This window comes from Pelobates fuscus, chromosome 1, assembly GCF_036172605.1.
Source record: "Pelobates fuscus isolate aPelFus1 chromosome 1, aPelFus1.pri, whole genome shotgun sequence".
Taxonomy (NCBI): Eukaryota; Metazoa; Chordata; class Amphibia; order Anura; family Pelobatidae; genus Pelobates; species Pelobates fuscus.
The window spans coordinates 491,393,289-491,415,552 of record NC_086317.1 but is presented as its reverse complement, the minus strand read 5'-3'; the positions used below and the strand labels follow the sequence as shown (position 1 = coordinate 491,415,552).

Genomic DNA, 22,264 nt, shown 5'->3' with positions numbered 1-22,264 from the left:
GCACCTCTTACTATTTAAGACCAACACGCAGTTTGACTGACAGACACCCACTGACACACTCACTCACTGACACACTCACTCACTCACTGACAGTCACACACTCTCAAATACACATACAGTGACATACTTTCACTGACAGACACACACTGACATACACTCACTGACAAATTCACTGACAGACACACGCATTCACTCACTAACAGACACAAAGTGACAGACACATGCACTATACTAACTGACAGACGTACACTGACAGTAACACACATTCACTAAAAGATATACAGTGACAGAAACACACATTCACTCACAGACACACATTATTTTACTAACAGACGCACACTCACAGACATACACAGACATACAGATACACTCCCTAACAGATACAGACTCACTCATTCACATACACACACACAAGTATTTTGCTTCCCCCCTAAAAGTACCGCCTACGGCAAATGCCTTGTTAGCCTCATTAAAGATACAGCACTGGTCCACATCTGAATCACCCTTTTAAATTGGGGAGAGCCCAAGTTAATGTATAGCAACAAACTGACTATCCTTCCAGGTTCCAGCCTATACGCATGAATGCGGGGTAAGGGCAGTAATTTATTAGAATATAGGGGGTTGGACATTCCCTTATCCCCACATTCAAATAATAGCGTGCCCCCATGAAACTATGGATCCCCAACCACCTAGTCCCCCTTAAAATAAAGTTCTCTTCCTACCCCCATCACCCTAATAATAGCAAGGGGGCAATACATCTAAAACCTGTTACAAAATAATTAAACTAAACATCAGAAATCTTCCTTTTTGCTGATTCTAATTTTCTTCAGCTTAGCTCTGACAGCCAAGTTTGAAAAGCAGTGTTGAGATAAATATTTTGTATACCATATGTTGTTGAATATTACAAAGAATGTATAGTTACATTTTACATATCACACCTAGATAAGATAAATATTACATATTGATACAGAGCTCCCTGTACCTCGGCTGGGTACCTCCACCAAGTCCGCTTCCTAGCCATGTGCAGGAACCCTGTTGCCAAAGCTTGACTGGGGTCTTTCTGGAGCTCATTCACCCGACCAGGCTGCAGCTCTCCTTCCAGACAGGGATCGACCCTTCTGCAGCTCCTCTGCAGTTCTGGATTTGAGAGAGGTCTACCTACTGGAAGTCTTGGGCCCAGAGTAGGAGGAAGAAGGAGAGACACCAACCAAGCTGCAGCGGTTCGTGGGATCTGCGGTGGTTATGGTGTGTAGTGGAGTGCTTGGAGCCCTCAGGAAGCACTAGGATCATCCGTCAACGGAAGGTACCCAGTCGGGGTGCCAGGAGATCCGTTACCCATGGGTACAGGTCAAAACGTTGCGGTGTCCAATAAACCTGCTTAAATCTATCACAGTGAGTGCCTGAGATTTTTTCTTTTATACTAGGGGACACTCAGACAATTGGGGCACTGTGAGACATGGGGGCACTGTGAGAATAGAGGATTCTGAGAGACTAGGGGACCCTGAGACACTAAGGACACTGAGACACAAAGGACACTGAGACACCGGGGACACTGGGAGACATGGGGCACTGTGATACATAGGGGATACTGGAAACTTGATAAACACCTGGTTACAGGTCAAAACATTGTGGTGTCCAATAAACCTGCTTAAATCTATCCCAGTGAGTGCCTGAGATTTTTTCTTTTATACTAGGGGACACTGAGACACTAGGAGACGTGGGGACACTGGGAGGCATTCGGACACTGAGTCACTGGGAGACTAGGGGACTCTGGGAGACAAGGAAACACTCATACACTAGGGACACTGGCACACTACAGACACTGAGAGACATCAGGGACACTGGTATACATTGGGATACTAAGATACTAGGGACTCTGGCTGGGCAACATGGGGACACTGGGAGTGCCCCATGTCTCCCAGGTCTCAAAGTCGCCCAGTGTCCTCATGTCTCCCTGTGTACCCCAGTGTCTCAATGTCTCTCAGTGTCCCCTAGTGTCTCAGTGTCCCCATGTCGCCCAGTGTCCCAATGTCTCAGCTTCCCAAAGCCTCTCACCGTCCCCATGTCTAGCAGGCTTGGAGCTGCTGTCTGGACTCTGTGCAGAGCTGCTCCCCTGTGGATCAGTGAGTAGAAAGAGGCAGGGAGGAAGATACTGTAACTTCTTATCACTGCCTCTCTCCACACACACAGTGACCCCTACCATTGTAAGTGCTTCTGTATAGCCTTTCCCAGAGCTCTGACACATATCATACATTGTACATAATGTAGCACTCGGAAGCCGTCTGGAATCTCTCTCTGTCACTGGACTGCATGTGAGAGATTATCTGTTCCCTGAGCTGCAAATCCCACCATGCTGAGCCAGTAAAACACAGACAGTCACACAAAGAATTTGTCAAATACACTCACACAGACAATCTAGCGCACACAAAGACTGAGAGTGGGTTTAGATATTTGCGTTCCCCTGCCGGAAAGTCTGAAAACTGCAAGAAAAAAAATGGAATTGGGTGCATCACTCGGAACACGCATTTCTCAGGAATGGTGCTGCCATAGAGACTAAAGTGTATACATAATACAGATTAGAAACCGCACACACAAACATACAGTTTTAAATCTTACAAGGCTACTTAAAATCAAATTAATATTATTAAATTAAAATAAAATTAGGTTCTGGGAATTATATAAAAAAAAAAAAAATACCTGTGTGGCCCAATATAATTAATTTATATATTCTAATGAAATGAACCAGATTTTGACCACACTTTGACCTAATATGCATTACATTTTGACCATACGTTGACCTAGCATGAACCAGATTGTGACCACACTTTGACCTGGTATGAACCAGAGTTTGACCACATGTTGACCTGGTGTGAACAAGATTTTGACCACACATTGACCTAGTATGAATGAGATTTTGACCACATGTTGACCTGACATGTATCAGATGTTGACCACACGTTGATCTAGCATGAACGAGAGTTTGACCACATGTTGACCTGGTATGAACCAGATTTTTACCACACATTGACCTAGCATGAACCAGAGTTTGACCACATGTTGACCTGATATGTATCTGTGGTGGAACCAACCTCGCCACTGGTTTTTGGAGAAGCCTGTTTGCCCGCCTCCTGCCTTCTGACTATGGCCCCTGGGAGACTTTGCCCTGTGTAAGCATTATTTGGGCTTATTGGATTTTGAAACACGTTTTCTGCCCCTTTGAATACATGAGAAGGTGTGCCCCTCCCCCGTTTCCTGTCTATTGTTCTCCAGCATGGCGTTGTCCCAGGGACACTGCCAGACCAGTTGGCACATGGGTTTAACCCCATGGCGATTTGACTGTGTTTGTGGGATCTGAGCGCTGTTCGGATATAGTGAGCGCTCAGATCCAAGCTATCTGGGGACAGGTTGAATGTGGGGGTTCTGTTAAGTATAATAGGAATTATGTATTTTTATGTATTTTTACTGTTGTTGTGAATAGAGCTATTTTCTGTATGCTGGAGGTAATTGGCTTACCACACCAAGCCATGCTTGCAGACGATCACAAAGGGATTTCCAACTAACTTTTGACCCACTGGACCAATTTGTATGATTTTGATGTATGTTTGTATTTGGAGTATGCTGATTCTGAAAATGTATTTTATGTGAATGTGATATATACTTTTAGAGTTATGAAAATTCTGTAAAACTGTGTATTTTCCTGCCTGTGATTAAGTTAGACCATTGTGTTCAGTAATTATATAACAGGCAGAGGGGAGGATTTTGTGTGGGAGTGTCTGAGTGTATTGTACGTATTGATTGGTTGTTCTGCCAAACCCTGTGGGCAGTACTATGTGTGTAAAATGTGCATAAAAGCAGAGTGTTTGATTAAAAGATTGAGTTCTACTTCACCCTCAATTTGAAGTGCCGTCTATTATTGGGGGAAATCTACAAGGGATTGCTATGCTTGTCATACTCCCTTGCTAAATCACTACTAAGCTCTTGTAAGAGCTTGTTCCTGCCTTGCTCTCTGGAGGAATCTACGGTGGTTATGGTGTCTGCTGCAGTGCTTGGAGTCCTCAGGAAGCGCTAGGAGCATCCTTCAACGGAGGTACCCAGTCGGGATGCCTGTGGATCCGTTACATTGGTGGCAAGCGGTGGGATGGCGTCCTAGTGTGAGGTAAAGCAGCTCAGAGACACTGTTCGTGGATTTACAAATTGAGGGTGACGCTAGTGTTCATACAGCTTCCCTGTCTACAGAAAGATTTGGGAAAATGGGGTTCGTGGACCCTTGGGCAAGACACACACCTGAGGAAGAGAGTGAATTGGAATGGAGAGATATTGGCCGGAAAGATCTATGGTACGATGCCCTGGAGGAAGTCCAGTATCAACGGCAGCAGCGCCTTCCTGGTGTCGCATACCAGTTGGAGGAACAAATGGCCTGGCAGATGCCGCTTCTGGGAGACCAACCCGGAGGGGAGCGGGTAAGACAACTTGAGTACCTTGTGGAAAGAGAACTGAGCCTGGATGCCTCATACCGGGCACTGTGGTGGTGCACCGTCCAGCCAGAGACGTGGAGGGCAGAGGGCATCCAGCCGGAGGGGGAGAACTACACTAGCCCTGGCCTATTGTGGAAGGCCTTAGCGGAAGACGTCAACTTCGGCAGTCCAGCAGAGTCACGGTGCTGGGCTATCTTGCATTACCGGGGAGAGATATTACAGGGCCCGAGATCTATTGGACTGGGAGAAGACCTCCACAGTTTCGCTGCCATGGAACGAGAGCTGTAGATGGACTATGTGGAACTACTAAACTCATGTCAGCCGCAGAGCATGGACGCAGAACGGGAAAACTGGGTGGCGGACCCAGACCTGCCAGCCTACAGCTGGGAAAACGTGGCTGAGGTACCCCCTGCTTCACTACCAGGTGCAAAAGTAGACTGGTCATGGAGAGACCCACAGATGGCAGGGGGAGATGGGACAGAGATCTCTCTACCGGCCCTACAGGGATGCTGGGCAGTCGGCCCAGATCCCCAGCGGCAAAGTACATTACAGGGAGGAGAGACGACCGGTTTCACTCCCCAGCGGCAGAGCGCATTATTGGAAAGGGAGACAGTCGGTCTCACTTCCCAGCAGCAGTATGGGTTACTGGGAGAAGAGACAGTCGGTCTCTCTCCCCAGTGGCTGAGTATGTTATTGGAAGGGGAGACGGTCGGTCCCACATTTCCCAGCAGCAGTGTGATTTCCAGGGAGCCGAAGGTGCCGTCCTTCCTCCCCAGCGGCTGAGTATGTTATTGGAAGGGGAGACAGGTGGTCTCACTTCCCAGCAGCAGTATGGGTTACTGGGAGAAGAGACAGTCGGTCTCTCTTCCCAGTGGCCAAGAGAGTTATTGGGAGAAGAGACAGTCGGTCTCTCTTCCCAGCGGCAGAGTGTATTACAGACAGTCGGTCCCCCTCTCCAGCATCAGAGAGAGTGTCAGTGAGAGGAGCCGGCAGCTTATTCCCCAAAGAGGAGACCTTATTCTCCCAGATGGGGCAGATGGGACAGCGGTCTCTGCACCCAGTCTACAGGGGTGCAGGATAGCCGGTCCAGATCCCCAACAGCAGGACTGTTTATCAAAAGGGGAGACCCCCTCCAGCAGCACCACCGGGTCCAGGGAGAGGAGCCTACTACCCCCTCTTCACAGCTGGGCTCCAACCAGACTACTCCAGCTGAAGTGCTGGCACCAGGGCAGAGTACCACTGGTCTCTGCCCACTCAGCAACCCACAGATCCAAAGTGCCAGTACCCCACACAGCCGTGGGGGAGCCCCTGGACAAAAGCAAGCTACACAGGTGCAGTAACTATTTATTGTGGGTGGGCTGTACTGCTGATTATGTTTTGTGGGTGGGTTGCTGGACTAACCAAGGCACTGACCGACAGGCAGTCAGATACCTTGTTAGTCTTGTTGGGAAAGGGGAGAAGTGTGGTGGAACCAACCTCGCCACTGTTTTTTGGAGAAGCCTGTTTGCCCGCCTCCTGCCTTCTGACTATGGCCCTCGGGAGACTTTGCCCTGTGTAAGCATTATTTGGGCTTATTGGATTTTGAAACACTTTTTCTGCCCCTTTGAATACATGGGAAGGTGTGCCCCTCCCCAGTTTCCTGTCTATTGTTCTCCAGCAGGGCGTTGTCCCAGGGACACTGCCAGACCAGTTGCAACTTGTTGCTAAACTTTAACCCCATGGCGATTTGACTGTGTTTGTGGGATCTGAGCGCTGTTCGGATATAGTGAGCGCTCAGATCCAAGCTATCTGGGGACAGGTTGAATGTGGGGGTTCTGTTAAGTATGATAGGAATTATGTATTTTTATGTATTTTTACTGTTGTTGTGAATAGAGCTATTTTCTGTATGCTGGAGGTAATTGGCTTACCACACCAAGCCATGCTTGCAGACATTAACAAAGGGATTTCCAACTAACTTTTGACCCACTGGACCAATTCGTATGATTTTGACATATGTTTGTATTTGCAGTATGCTGATTCTGAAAATGTATGTGAATGTGATGTATACTTTTAGAGTTATGAATATTGTGTAAAACTGTGTATTTTCCTGCCTGTGATAATTAAGTTAGCCCATTGTGTTCAGTAATTATATCACAGACAGAGGGGAGGATTTTGTGTGGGAGTGTCTGAGTGTATTGTACGTATTGATTGGTTGTTCTGCAAAACCCTGTGGGCGGTACTATGTGTGTAAAATGGGCATAAAAGCAGAGTGTTTGATTAAAGTTTCAGTTCTATTTCACCCTCAATTTGAAGTGCCATCTCTTATTGGGAGCATCTGCTACGAGGGATTGCTATGCTTGTCATACTCCCTTGCTAAATCACTACTAAGCTCTTGTAAGAGCTGGTTCCTCCCTTGCTCTCTGGAGGAATCTACGGTGGTTATGGTGCCTGCTGCAGTGCTTGGAGCCCTCAGGAAGCACTAGGAGCATCCTTCAACGGATCTGCGGATTTAGCTACAAACTGCAAAATGTCATTATACACCATAAATATTTCATTTTGTTGTCTTTTTTTGTACAGATTGGTAACAAACAGAATTTGACAAAGAAGGACAAAGAAAAAAATGGTCTACGTGGAAAGGTTTCTTAATTTGTTCATTTCAGTTAGTGTATATGAGTGTTATTTGAATCCTTTTTTTTATAAATATCTTGAGAGGAAGGGGATTTTCTTTTGATATTTAAGATAATATGCTGATATTTGTGTCTTACACCACACATATACAAATGTATCAGAGATTCTAAGCATAGTCTATTTTTGTTATACTGTTTAATTATGTCATATTGAATCCATTTCTTCTTAAAATATAATTAAAGTATCTGTACACATTGTATATGCTATACACTACATAATGTGTAAATCAGTAAAGTCAAAACAAGACACAACACCACACATTCACATAGCAAACGTAAACTATAGTAACAGTGAAGACATGAAAAAGATAGAACAAAATGTGTTGAAGATATAAATATGTAGCATAGTATAAGAACAGTGTTCAATGAGGTAAAAATGTCCATTTTCATTGGCAGGATGATATTAGATTGTTATATGTGTATAAAATGTACGTTTACTACAGTTTATACTTTCTTCCATACAGTTTACAGAGTTACCCCAAACACCACCAGCATTTCCGTAATTTCAAGTGGTTATGGTGCCTGTAGTCCACTATTGCAGCGTTCAATTATTTTGTTGGTGTTTGGACCACCACAGAGAAGGTTAATGCAACCAAAACCTGTATTTTATGTTTTCTGGTGGCAGTAACCCTTTAGAACGATCAAGGTTGTTTTGCTGACCTGCTCTTGTTCAGTGATTCAATGTTATGTTACTGTGATTGAGGCAGCAATAATGTCAAAATGTGGAGGTCTTTGCAAAGCAAACGATATTTAGCTGCATTATCTTCATAACCCGATTACGAATTTGTTTTGTTTTCACTCCATAAACAATTGGGTTAATCAGAGGAGGTAGCATGAGGTAGGCGTTAGCCAATAAGATATGGATATGGATGGGAACGTTTTTTCCAAACCTGTGGACCACTGATGAGAGGACTACAGGCACGTAGAAAACAAGGATGGCACATATATGGGAAGCACATGTCCCAAGAGCCTTGAGCCTCGCTTCTTTAGAGGACAACCGAAAGACAGCATGAAGTATGACTACATATGACCATACTATAAATATCAAATCCAAGCCTACAATGAGAAGAGCCACCACAATGCCATAAATATTATTAAAGGTCGTGTCAGCACATGCCAGTTTCACCACGGCCATGTGTTCACAGTAACAGTGATGTATAACGTTAGCGGAACAAAATGTCAATCTTTTTATAAGAAAAGGTAATGGGACCATTAATGCTGCTGCTCTGATTACAGTCAGGAAACCAACGGCAATAATAAGATGTTTTGTTAATATTGTGCTGTATCTCAGTGGGTTGCAGATAGCAATGTACCGGTCAAACGCCATTGCTAGGAGCAGAGCAGATTCCATGATAGCAAAGGAATGAAGGAAAACCATCTGAGTGAGGCAGGCCTCAAAGTAGATCTCATATGAGCTGAACCAGAGGACTGCCAACATTTTGGGTGCAGTGGAGCTGGTAAGCATCAAGTCAATTGATGACAGCATGGACAAAAACAAATACATGGGCTCATGGAGGCTTCGCTCTATCTTGATGATGAGAAGAAGGGTGATATTTCCTAGAACCGACACTGCGTATACGATGGAGAACACAAAAGCGATATCAAAGTAGTATGCTTCTAGTCCAGGAATCCCCAACAGGATGAAGTATATGGGAAATGGCTGTGTATTATTAGTATACATAGTTCTTTATGGGTTCTACGGAAATATTCTGCCCTTGAAAACAAAAACGGGGAAAAAAATATTTAACATCACAAAGGAGATGACAGACAAACACGTTGAATAATTAACGTTTATATTCAACAATAGATAAAAGGTCTATCTAGAAACAGAAGGTTCATGGGTTCCATGGGGAAGGTTATTATACCCCAAAGCTGCTTTTTTTTTTATTACCTTTATTTATTCATATTTTAACATGAAATATGGTTCTAATAGAACAGTGACACAGCAAAGTATTGTGGATTCATCATTTCTGTATACAGCTGGGAAGGTCCAAGGTGGGTGCTGTTATGCAGGCCAGCTAGGTTCTCCTGATTGTTCTGCAGCTTGTGCTGTAGGTACACTAGGTTACAGTGGTGCTGGTGTAACTGTGAGTAAGTGCTTTGAAGTGCATGTTTTGGGTGTTCCCCCAACTCCCCTTTTTTTTTCTGTGTATATTTGGAATCCAGACCAGATTCCTGTTGAGATGAGCACCACCCCCTCCCCATCCATTATAGGTGCCCCTTTGGAGGTGACCACAGGAAAACATAGATTGAGCAGAATCTGTGGAAGCAGTTTAAGCAGTAAGTATTCGAGATCGTATGTTAATCTCCCATGTTAAAATTAGTTTAGCAAGCAACAATAATGCCTAGAGAGAATTTGCCATAAACAGTTATGGATGCTATCCTAAAATTCTGAGTGCTGTCCCTTGAGAACAGCCCATTTCTAGGTTCCGAAATGTTGGGTTTATAGTTTCACGTGTCCTGTGCCACGTCGGTTTCTGCTGATAATTATCTGGTGTATGTATTGCTAGTAGCCTTTGTCACTTATATGTTTTGTACAATTTCTATATTATATTTGTTATATAAGTATTGGTTATTTTTTTGCTTTGTGTATTGCACTTTTCTAATAAAGATTGTTTGATATATGTATTTTGAGTTGGTGTGCATGCTATTGCTTATATGTACAATTAGTGTAAGACCCACCGATATTTGGGTTCTGTGACGTAGTGGTGGGCTTAACACAATATGGCCGTATGGTGGAACTGAATCCCCATATTTATTTGCTAAGATAGGTGATTTTTAGTAGCCCTGTTAAATGTAAAGCAGTATTTTTGTTTGTGCGCTGTTCCTTTAATGGTATATTTTAACTGTTTTGGTCTTTCTGGCAGCACCACTGATTGGAAATCCATGTTCTGGGTGAGCCTTCAATTCCTACTTTTTCTGTGTAGTTTCGGAATCCAGACCAGATCCCTATTGACCAAACAGATGTTTGCAAGATGAGTGAATCCTCGACCAAACACGAAAGGGCGCTTGCTACCCAATACAAGGAGTGAAATTATCATATAAAAGCTAAAAGATGCTTATTGAAATAAAAACCATAATATGTAATATAATAACACCATTTATTTCAAATAAAATTAAAAAGTGAACAGAGAAAAGTGCACAGTGCAAACATAAACAGTGTATCCGTACGATTAAAAGACCTAAAAAGAATCCAACCACTACTGGTAACTTATCAGAATGGCCTGAAGCCTGCTGGTCGTAACTCCTTGTGATTCAGAGTGGTGGAATATGGTCTTTGTACAGGGTGTTAATGCTGCTACTGCTGGTGCTGCTCTACACGTTTCTTCCTGTCTCAGTCAGGACTTCTCTTTGCCTTATTCTTCTTAAATATGATGATCTTTGCGCTCAATTAGGTCATTGCGCATGGGCGTCCCCTTCCATCACGTCACATAGAATCGCATCATGCAATATGACTGATTAGGAGGGCCCAGCGCACATGTGCGGTTTACATGGAACGCAAACTTTATTGACATCCAAAATGCCGCTACAAAGTGACATGAAGTTCTATTCTCATAGAAGTCATCTGTAGCGGCATATTTGTTACATTAGATGTCATAAATATGGAAAACACCTTGGCTGATACCATACATTTATGTTATGAAGATGGATGGAAATAGTTATTCTACAAGAAAATAGTAAGAATGTATGGAAGTGAGGAGAATCTGTGGTATATCTCACAATCTACTATATGTGCATAATCAGAATGCTTGTATATAAAGCTGTATAAAGCATAACTGGCTGTATATTTAAAAAAGGAATATAAGCACATAGATATACAACTATTAAAAAACATATACAACTGAATAATAAATCTATATGTACATATAAAAAAGTGAATATATAGAAAGAATTGATTGCTATATTGGACTGAGCCCCTCACCCATCCACAATAGGTGCCCCTTTGGAGGTGAACACAGTGAAACTTAAATTGAGGAGTCTCTTGAAGCAGTTTATACTGCAAGTGAGTATTGCAAGTTAGCATATAAATCTCCTATGTTAAAATTAGTGTAGTACCCACCGATATTGGGGTACTGTGGCACAATTAGTGTAGAACCCACCGATATTGCGGTGCTGTGATGTAATTAGTGTAGGACCCACCGATATTGGGGTACTGGGATGTAATTAGTGTAGGACCCACCGATATTGGGTTACTGTGATGTAATTAGTGTAGGACCCACCGATATTGGGGTACTGGGATGTAATTAGTGTAGGACCCACCGATATTGGGGTACTGTGGCACAATTAGTGAAGAACCCACCGATATTGGGGTGCTGTGATGTAATTAGTGTAAGATCCACCAATATTGGGGTACTGGGATGTAATTAGTGTAGAACCCACCGATATTGGGGTACTGTGGCATAATTAGTGTAGAACCCACCGATATTGGGGTACTGGGATGTAATTAGTGTAGAACCCACCGATATTGGGGTACTGGGATGTAATTAGTGTAGAACCCACCGATATTGGGGTACTGTGGCGTAATTAGTGTAGAACCCACCGATATTGGGGTACTGTGGCGTAATTAGTGTAGAACCCACCGATATTGGGGTACTGTGGCGTAATTAGTGTAGAACCCACCGATATTGGGGTACTGGGATGTAATTAGTGTAGAACCCACTGATATTGGGGTACTGGGATGTAATTAGTGTAGAACCCACCGATATTGGGGTACTGTGGCATAATTAGTGTAGAACCCACCGATATTGGGGTACTGGGATGTAATTAGTGTAGAACCCACCGATATTGGGGTACTGGGATGTAATTAGTGTAGAACCCACCGATATTGGGGTACTGTGGCGTAATTAGTGTAGAACCCACCGATATTGGGGTACTGTGGCGTAATTAGTGTAGAACCCACCGATATTGGGGTACTGTGGCGTAATTAGTGTAGAACCCACCGATATTGGGGTGTTGTGATGTAGTGGTGGATGTGATTTTAGGTAGCCTTGTAGGATTTAAAACTGTATTTGTGTCTGTGTGTGTGTTCCTTGAAGGGACACTCCACTACAAATAAAATACAATCCCTGGATAGTAGATTTACCCCAATGTAAAAGCATGCACATTTTATTGTCTAAAGACTTTTTAAAAATTTTATTTTAACATTTTAGCATTTTTACTCTGTTGTCCCCTGTAACGAATGCTGGTATAGCAGATACCAGTTCGCCTGTTTCCTCCCGAACTGCTGGAGCCGTAGTGGTTATAGCTCACAGCTCGGTGTTGATTCAAATGATTCTCCATACGAATGTAATCCTCCCAAGTGTATTCTCCCAGCAAAGTAAACAGGTACCCAAACATCAGTCGAAACTAGATGAAGGGTGTAACAGGAATGATTTTAATGGTGCCACACTGGCTTTTATGCAAGTTCCCATGCAATGGGTACTCTCACATTAACCTTGTTGCGGACTCCAACGCAAAGTTATACATTAATCACAACAGGATAACAAACTATAACACTCCCATAGTAAACATACAATTCCTCCTCTCTGCCTGGGAGATAATTGAGTCAGATGTTGTAATAACTCAATTATCTCCAGGCAGAAAAAACACATTTTTCCCAAAACTTCAAAAGTACCCCAAAACACATAAAATCCCCACAAATGTTACATATCCCTAATAGCCCTGATCTGGGTGACCAACATATCCAAAAATCATCCAGATCAGTTCAGGGGTTTAGGAGTATCATAGAGGTCTTAGTTTAACCGACCGCACATGAGGATCTTGCCAAGAAATAGTTCCATGAGTTCAGGTTCTGCGGTCGGTCTATTTCGTAAAGTCTTGAACCGAATAAATCCACAAACAGTACCCCCTGGCTCATAGTACCGTTTGTTCCTCTGGTTCGCGAGAATAAAACGACCGAACAGTGTTATCCTAGCTGGTCGGGAAAAGGAAGCAGGCATTCGTAAAGATTGACCGGAGTTCGAGAAGTCGAGTGTGCGATTTTAGTTCCACACACTTGACGATCAAGTCCCGCTACCTCTTTTCGTGCAAACAAGATGGGCGCCGTTTTCTCCTGCACGTTTTCTTCTGCCACACAAGGAGATCACTAATTCCTTGTTCTCTTTGAAGTTAAAGAGCCAGGGGTGGTCTTTGTTCGATAGTTTCAACTGCCGAAAGGGAGAAAAAGTCAAATAACAGTGTAATTTCTCCACAAGATAACATTAGGATAAACTGTTACTTGAGATATAATTTTGTAAATATAAAATGTGAAGGGAATCTATAGTCAATCTAAACAAATAAAAAGGTACTGTTAAATAGACACTCAACTGCCAAATAGAAAAAAATTATATATAATATATACCAAAAATGAAAACATGCATGCATTTAATATTTTTTTTATAATTGGGATATATAAAAAACAGCTTGAAGAAGCTGAAGAACCCTTGTCTGCAGCCTTTACAAGCCCTTCTCATCTAACTCCTGTGACCGAAAGCAAGGAGGTGCTGGAGGGAATCTATACATCTCCCCAGATTTTGCAAGTTTCCTACTTTGTGTAATTAGCCCCAGGGAAATGTGTTATGTTAAAATGAATATTGCTCTTTAAATATGTGTATATTTGGGCCCTGGGGTGGAGTACTTGGAGAGTAGGGTGGGCCAGTGCTCCACTCCACATTTTGGAAGTAGCTTGGAACCTACAGGTGAGAAGTCCAGTTCCAGAGTTTGAATCCTAATTTAACTCACCTGAAAAGGATTGCCAATTACCGGTGCTATTAAGTACTCCCCTGCCAAGGGAGGAGGGAGATTGTGTTTGGTTTCTGTGAGTGGAAACAGAGAGCTGAAAACCTGAAACAGTAAGCTTGTTTATGTTGGGAAATGGACAAGCCATCCAACCCAGTTAGCTAATTATTTTGTTTGTGTAGTTAGTGCTCAGAAGAGCAAGGATTTTGTTTTATATATTTTGTTACCTTTTATACCTTACTGTGCATTTATTTTTGGAACCACAATAAAAGAGCAAGTCCTTTTACCTCATCCAGCGTGTGAAGTGTCTCTAAAGCCTGAGAAGACTGCGTGTAACACCCCAATCCCAGGACAAGGTACCAAGGGAAAGGAGTACTTTTGTCACACCCCGCACAGACTGTCCCAATGCAGCTCAATGAGAAGTCTTTGCAAGGCAGGCGCTCTGGGCAATTGCTGCCTCTTGAGTTTATCTCCACTGAGCTAACCAAACCAGGAAGTAACAGGACCGGCTGTCTGATTTACAGCCATGGAAGTGTAACAACAATTTTTGTAAAAAGAAAAAAGGAGGACATAGTCTTCACACATAAAGCACTTCAGATTTATATAAAGTAATTCTTCAGTAATGTAAACAATGTGTTTATTTGAGTGCTCTCACCATTTTCTGTTTATCGCTATTTTCCTGGTGGCTATTGTGGCCCACCTAGGTGATTGTAGCACCATCATTTCTTTGTTACTGGGAATTTTTCACTATTGTATTTTACGCAATGTAAACAATGTAGCTCACAATGTTCCACTTAGTCCTTTGTCTTTTAATGATGCAGAACTCTTCATTGGAACTCGCAATGCTTCATATAACCCACACTACCTGAACAGCACGCTCACTGCAGCTCCCCACACCTCCTATAACACACACTACCTGAGCAGCACGTTCACTGCAGCTCCCCACACCTCCTATTACCAACACTACCTGAGCAGCACCCTCACTGCATCTCCACACACCTATAACACACACTACCTGAGCAGCACGCTCACTGCAGCTCCCCACACCTATAACACACACTACCTGAGCAGCACACTCACTGCAGCTCCCCACACCTCATATAACACACACTACCTGAGCAGCACACTCACTGCAGCTCCTCACACCTCCTATAACCCACATTACCTGAGCAGCATGCTTGCTGCAGCTCCCCACGCCTCCTATAACCCACACTACCTGAGCAGCACACTGCAGCTTCCCACACCTCCTATAACACACACTACCTGAGCAGCACGCTCACTGCAGCTCCACACACCTATAACACACACTACCTGAGCAGCACGCTCACTGCAGCTCCCCACACCTCCTTTAACACACACTACCTGAGCAGCACCCTCACTGCAGCTCCCCACACCTCCTACAACCCACACTACCTGAGCAACACTCTCACTGCAGCTCCCCACACCTCCTATAACCCACACTACCTGAGCAGCACGCTCACTGCAGCTCCCCACACCTCCTATAACCCACACTACCTGAGCAGCACGCTCACTGCAGCTCCCCACACCTCCTTTAACACACACTACCCGAGCAGCACCCTCACTGCAGCTCCCCACACCTCCTATAACCCACACTACCTGAGCAACACTCTCACTGCAGCTCCCCACACCTCCTATAGCCAACACTACCTGAGCAGCACGCTCACTGCAGCTCCCCACACCTCCTCTAACCCACACTACCTGAACAGCACACTCACTGCAGCTCCCCACACCTCCTATAACCCACACTACCTGAGCAACACGCTTGCTGCAGCTCCCCACACCTCCTATAACCCACATTACCTGAGCAGCACACTTGCTGCAGCTCCCCACGCCTCCTATAACACACACTACCTGAGCAGCACGCTCACTGCAGCTCCCCACACCTCCTATAACCCACACTACCTGAGCAGTACGCACACTGCAGCTCCCCACACCTCTTATAAAACACACTACCTGAGCAGCACGCTCACTGCAGCTGCCCACACCTCCTATAACACACACTACCTGAGCAGCACACTCACTGCAGCTCCCCACACCTCCTATAACCCACATTACCTGAGCAGCACGCTCACTGCAGCTCCCCACACCTCCTACACTACCTGAGCAGCACACTCACTGCAGCTCCCCACACCAGCTATAACCCACACTACCTGAACAGCACGCTCACTACAGCTACCCACACCTCCTATAACATACAGGTGTAGGGAGCTGCAGTGAGTGTGCTGGTCAGTTAGTGTGTGGGGAGCTGCAGTGAGTGTACTGCTCAGGTAGTGTGGGTTATAGGAGGTGTGGGGAGCTGCAGTGAGTGTGCTGCTCAGGTAATGGGGGTTATAGGAGGTGTGGGGAGCTGCAGTGAGTGTGTTGGTCAGGTAGTGTGGAATAGAGGAGGTGTGGGGAGCTGCAGTGAGCGTTTGCACATTTCTTATATTTTACATAAATCAATAAAAAGTAAAACGAGGGGGGGCGTGGCCAGCAGAGTAAACGACCAGACGTGTCTGTGCAGAGCTCCTGCTGCATAGACCGAGAAAACAGCCAAAAAGCCACGAAAAAGAGCAGAAATAGTGCGAATTCGCAACCCATACCTCCAACATAAAGATGGGACGCAAGCACCACAAATTGGCCTACACAGAGGACCTCCATCAGACAGATATCCGCAGGTCTTTCGATGGGCCGCGGCCTCAGGCCCAGACCAAGATGGCCCCCAGCAGATCACGAGGCTCAAGTACCTCAGATGACTCAGAGGGGGAGGAAGACGAGGTGGCCCCGCAGACAAACAGCAGCATACACCAGAAGGCGGCCTCAGACACTGACACATCCCCATCCACCAAAGGGGACATTAAACGTCTGCTTCTGGACCTGCGGACGGTGTGGAAAGCCGACCTTGCAGGGATACAAACAGAGATCGGCACCCTGACTCACCGCTTGGATGAGGTTGAATCCCGAGAGGGTGAACGAGATGGCCGACTAGCTGAGACCCAAACACAAGTGACCACCATGTCTCTACAGATTGAGAGACTCTCAAAAACGGTCGCCTCCTTGGAAGCCAGGCACCGTAGAAGGAATATAAGACTCCGAGGAATACCGGAGTCCGTGAACCAAGATGCCCTGATGGACTTAGCCACTAAGGTGGCTGGAACACTAGGGGTACGGGCAGAAAAGGGAGAGCAGCCTTTGATAGAAGTGTTTCGGGTCTGAAAGGCCACCACTGCCCCTGCGGACGCTCCACGAGACGCCATTGTGATTACACGGGACATCTCCATCAAGACAGCCCTCCTATCCAGAAACCAGGCCGCTGTGACCGTGGAGAATCACCAAATAAAACTATTTGACGACTTACCTTTTACGGTTCTGGCAGAAAGGCGCAGATTCCAACCGATCACCAGGGCCCTGAGAGATCACGGCATCCGATACAGAGGGGGAGCGTCTGGAACACTGGTGGTGCCCCACGGAGACTCGGTGCTGGCCCTTTCGGCGGGAGGGGACCCAACTAGGCTCCTCAACACGCTGGGGCTGCCTGCAATAACACTGCACCCTAGGAGTACAGCGGATCCCAGCCAGACCGGAGCACCCTCAAGCAGCACCCAGGACCCTCCATAGACGGACAGCAGAGGACTGTTCAGGCCACCCACTATGTGGTATTAAAACCATTGAACAAAGGTTAGAACTGCATTGACACTCGAGAATACATGTTCACAGTACATTAATGCAAAGACGACATAAATGTATTTATGGCAATGTTGTTGTGATATCAGTGGTAATGTTTATTCTTTCACCATTTGCTGGGTACCTCGTCAGAGACGTCGCGACCTACTATTGCCATGTCTCTGAATGAGTTGCTACAATCAATGCAATCAATGTTAAATCCATTCACCCCTTTGCCCCCACACGCCAAAATGTAACAGCCTAGCATTGGGAAGCCTTTTACATAGATTGAACTGCTAACGCTGAGTTATACTGCATGTTTGGGGGGGCATATAAGTAAATGTATCCCCTTAACTATGTCCCTGCATATTTGGTCCCTAAGCAAAGTGCAGACACTAGAAGAGACGCTGGACGCGGCCTTTCTTGGTCTCCTAATCAGACAACTAAAACTGCTGATCATAAACTACCCAATTAAATTTCGAGCCTAGCTAACTCGGCTTACCGCGCTCGACAAATATAACCCAGGGGTACCTAGATGAACGCTAAGTCTCAGTGGCACAGCCAAATATCACAATATGTGGCCCTAGCGCATGCAAACTGAACATACTTATTGGCGCTGATACTTAAAATTGTATATCATTAATCCCAACCGCACTCACTAAGAGTCAATAGAAATAAAGTGGCACTAGTGCTTAATATACAGAGCTACCCTGTTTAATTGACGTGGCAAGGGCAGAGTTATCTTATCATATGACTTTGTCTACTATATCTTAGATGTTAACTCTTACGTAATTCCTCGCTGAAATGTCTGTACAAGCAAAATTGTCTCACCTAGTACGCCTTACTCGCACGTAGACTGTGCTAGTGAACCACATGCCATGCCACTACCCTAATGAGCCAAAGTCGATCGGCCTGGGAGTACTCACACGGCAATGTCAGCCAGCCTGGCACTTTGTAACCAACGAAATCAGATATCAGGACACCTGAGCTGAATAGCAAGATACCCAAAGTCTCTAAAATAGCCTACACATGAGCCCTTTGAGACCGTCTCTCCTGTTTATCTTATGTTATTTAGCACCTGCATAGTTCTAATGGCAAAGTTTTTATTTTTTATTTTTTTATTTAATCTACTATTACTGACCATTCGTATACATTCTGTTCACAAAAATGTGCAACTATATCTTGTCATAATGATGTTGGACTCAATGTGCCTGTACCTGCTATCGTGGCACTACAGGCTTGTTTGTAAACCTTATTGCACGAAAAATAAAGAATATAAAAAAAAAAAAAGTAAAACGAGAACGCTATATATTTACAATGTATTTACATGCTTTCTATTGTCTATGGGATCAATAAGAACAATGTTGGAGCAGGGTGCTAAAATGGAGCAGCTGCCATGAAAACCAATAGAATGTTCTTGTAAATTGATTCATTATTATAATTTCTCCCACAATGAGAGTTTATACAGAATTATCGAGCGTCATGCGTTCAGATCAGTTTTGGGGCTACGTGGAGCTCTCGGCAGGGACCTTTCCTTGGTTTCTATGGGATCTTCTCCACAAGTGATCTGAATAATCCCTGCCATGTGCAACAAGTATATAAGCTTTTCCGTTTTAAGCACATTGAATAATACACAGCCTGATGTAAAAAGATAACTAACATCGTACACAAACATTATGACTATGTGGAATTATTTCTCTATAATGCTTTCTTATCCTACGGTTAGCAAAGAGGTAAAAGCTTTGAATAATGGGATCTAGTTTGACCATAGGCAGTCAGATAGAAAATCTGAAATAAAGTTTTGGAATAAAATCTCACCTGAATCACAGGTAGCAGGTTCTGTGGGAAACATAGAGGTGTAAGATTTGGTACATAGATGGACAGAGGCTATTTATAGAGAAGTGGAAGTGGGCCCATCGGTGTTTGACCCAGCTGGCATTCCTCTAAGTGAGTACCCACCAGGGATTCGTGGATTAACTCACATATGGAGCTGTCTTCTAGAATAAAGGCGTAAGGGCTTCACTCAGGAACACAGAACAATTCTGGTATTCAATAATAGGAATTGATTAGTAATTCTGGTACTTTTCATAGTGATTTAGTAACACTGCGGGTCTGAACGTTGGCATAGTTCCTTTGTTGCGTTATGTTAAATGAAGCAGGTGAAAATTTTAGATTGCAAAACCAGCCCTCCTGGGACCTTATCCCCACAATTAGGGGGTTAGGAGAGGGGGCGCAGTCCACGGCCATTTTGGTTTTCACAGAGTTCCTGATTGCTCACATTGTGCGGTTTGATGAGATCATGAATTAGTGGAACCCATTTAGAACTTTCCCAAGCAGACCACACCAGAAAGGTTGTTTAGTGAGATTTAGTCAACTGGGAGCAGGCATGTTATTAAGGCATTAACTCCGTAAGAAATTCCGATATCCTCATTACCACTAATCCAACTTCCTGAAACTTCATCTCCAACAATGACCTGTCACTGGAAATCCAGTCTTACCCAGTTTTGATGTAGGGATCCAGCTACTAAACTGGTTGCAGGATAAAATCTACCAGGAAAGGTTACACGTTTAATGTCAATGCCACTACTTGGTTCTGTACTCTGTCCATTCACAATAAGTTCTGGAGACAGTTTTCCAGATAATATTGTATTCACAACTTTATCAATATTTAATGGTTGTAAACCTAAACATGAAAAGCAAAGCTCAATTATTAATCAAATTAAAGGATAACTGTCACCATAAAAAAATATGCTGTAAAAAAAGGATAGCAAAAAGAGTTGACCGTTAGTAGATAAACCCTTCTGTGCAAAAAAAGTAACCCCAATAAAACGTAGCTTTTAATATACTTGTTTAAAATATTTGGTAAAAAAAAACTTTGATCTCAGGAATAGTGAATCTACTACTATAATAGGAAAAAAATCCTACAAATAAAAATAATAATAATAAAAAAAATAATTAATTCGTAGATGAGCGATCTAAATAAACATAATAGAACAATAACCTAGAATAATAACATGTATCATTAGTTATATAAATGTCCGATATAGCTTCTCTGAAATTCAGTGATAACTTGATACTTTTGCCATGCGGTGCAATAGTGTGAAACAAAATGTTAACTAAAATGTAAAGTTACTAAAACGATAAAGATAACAATGTGGCATGTCAGATTAGCCAGGAGAGGAGAAGCAAAAGGTGATCAGCAGATATAATAGAGCAAGGAGAAAGCCCTGCAGGGTAATTCTAGATATAGTAACTCGCTTCCCTATTCTGCTATGCCTTCGAGGGAACCTCTTAAAAAATGCTAGTCCCCCCTCCTCCACTCAGATATAAGGCGTAAGGTGCCTATAGAGAACAAAAAGGCTGTAGTGAGGATCTCTTAAAGGACCGCTATAGTGCCAGGAAAACACCCTCATGGACCCCCTCCCGCCGGGCTTTAGGGGGAGGAAAGGGTTAATCCCTTACCTTTCTCCAGCGCTGGGGACTATCCTCCATCTTCGACTAAATGCACATGAGAGCCGAGGGCTCATTCACTCAGTCCATAGGAAAGCATTCTCAATGCTTTCCTATGGATGCTGGCGTCTTCTCACTGAAAATCACAGTGAGAAGCACGGAAGCGCCTCTAGCAGCTGTCAATGAGACCGCCACTAGAGGCTGGATTAACCCATCTATAAACATTGCAGTTTCTCTGAAACTGCTATGTTTACAGCAGAAAGGGTTAATCCTAGGTGGACCAGGCACCCAGACCACTTCATAACAGTGTTGATGGTGTCTGGTGGAGAGTGCTTGGAACCCTCGGTGAGCACTAGGAGCATCGACCGACGAAGGCACACGGTCAGGGTGCCAGGCGGTGCATCACAGCCATGGTTCGTGTCCTTTCTTCAGGTATATCTACAACCCCCCCAGATGGAACCATGGTGCATAAACACAATACATTTCACTGTACTGAAAGCTCCTGACTATCTCAATTCAAGACGAAGAATGTGATGAGAGTCTGAGGAACATTCGCAATCAAGTGCAGACCCTCTTGCAGTACAACATCTGTCTCATATAGTGGCTTCTCTGCCCAACACAGACACAGGAATGTCCAACACAGACATAGGAATGTGCAAAACAGACACAGGAATGTACAATTCCATGTGGTACCAGAATTTGTAGGCCAAGAGGCCCTCTTATATTTAGTCTAATTAAAACACTGGAGCTGAAAGAGAGTGAAGAACCATTATTAATGCCTGTATATTCAAAAGGATGCAACGGACCCTGCAGAGGTACCTAGAGACAATATAGTGGTCATCAGAGACATAGCTGTCAAGGCTGCACTTATGTCTTGCTCAAAATCTCTGCAGGTTATCAAGGACTGCACTGTGTCAGTCTTCAGTGATCTTTCATTCTCCGTGCTAGCTCAGAGACACCAGTTGCCACCAGTCACAACCTCGACCGTTCTATTTAGTGTAGATGGGGAGCAGCAGGTTCCCAGCTGGTTTCATATAGAGACTCTATTTTAACATTGTCCATCTTTGAGCACCCAGCAGAGCTCCTGTGGCACATGCATCCCATATAGACCCAGTACCAGAGAAACATTTGCATGTCCTTCTCAAGCTTCTCCACATTTGGTATCTCTTGCCTACCGGAAACATTACCTCCTCTATGATATATATATATGCATATACAGTGCCTGTCTCAGTTGTTACGACACTCACCGCCAAATAAATGAAGCCGCCATTTAGTGAATAATCCCCTTTCTCC

The 22,264-nt window shown here is 44.2% G+C and overlaps 1 protein-coding gene across 1 annotated transcript; it reads right to left on the bottom strand.

The window, feature by feature from the left end:
• Window positions 1-7,856: 7,856 nt before the first annotated feature.
• Window positions 7,857-8,822, bottom strand: LOC134586182 (olfactory receptor 52K1-like). The gene has a single exon (XM_063441684.1). The coding sequence runs from the start codon at window positions 8,820-8,822 to the stop codon at window positions 7,857-7,859; it is 966 nt and encodes a 321-aa protein (XP_063297754.1).
• Between the last annotated feature and the right edge of the window lie 13,442 nt (window positions 8,823-22,264).

What these genes read in the sequence shown, in the direction of transcription:
- LOC134586182 (XM_063441684.1), bottom strand. Translation starts at nt 8,822, where the DNA reads ATGTATACTAATAATACACAGCCATTTCCCATATACTTCATCCTGTTG.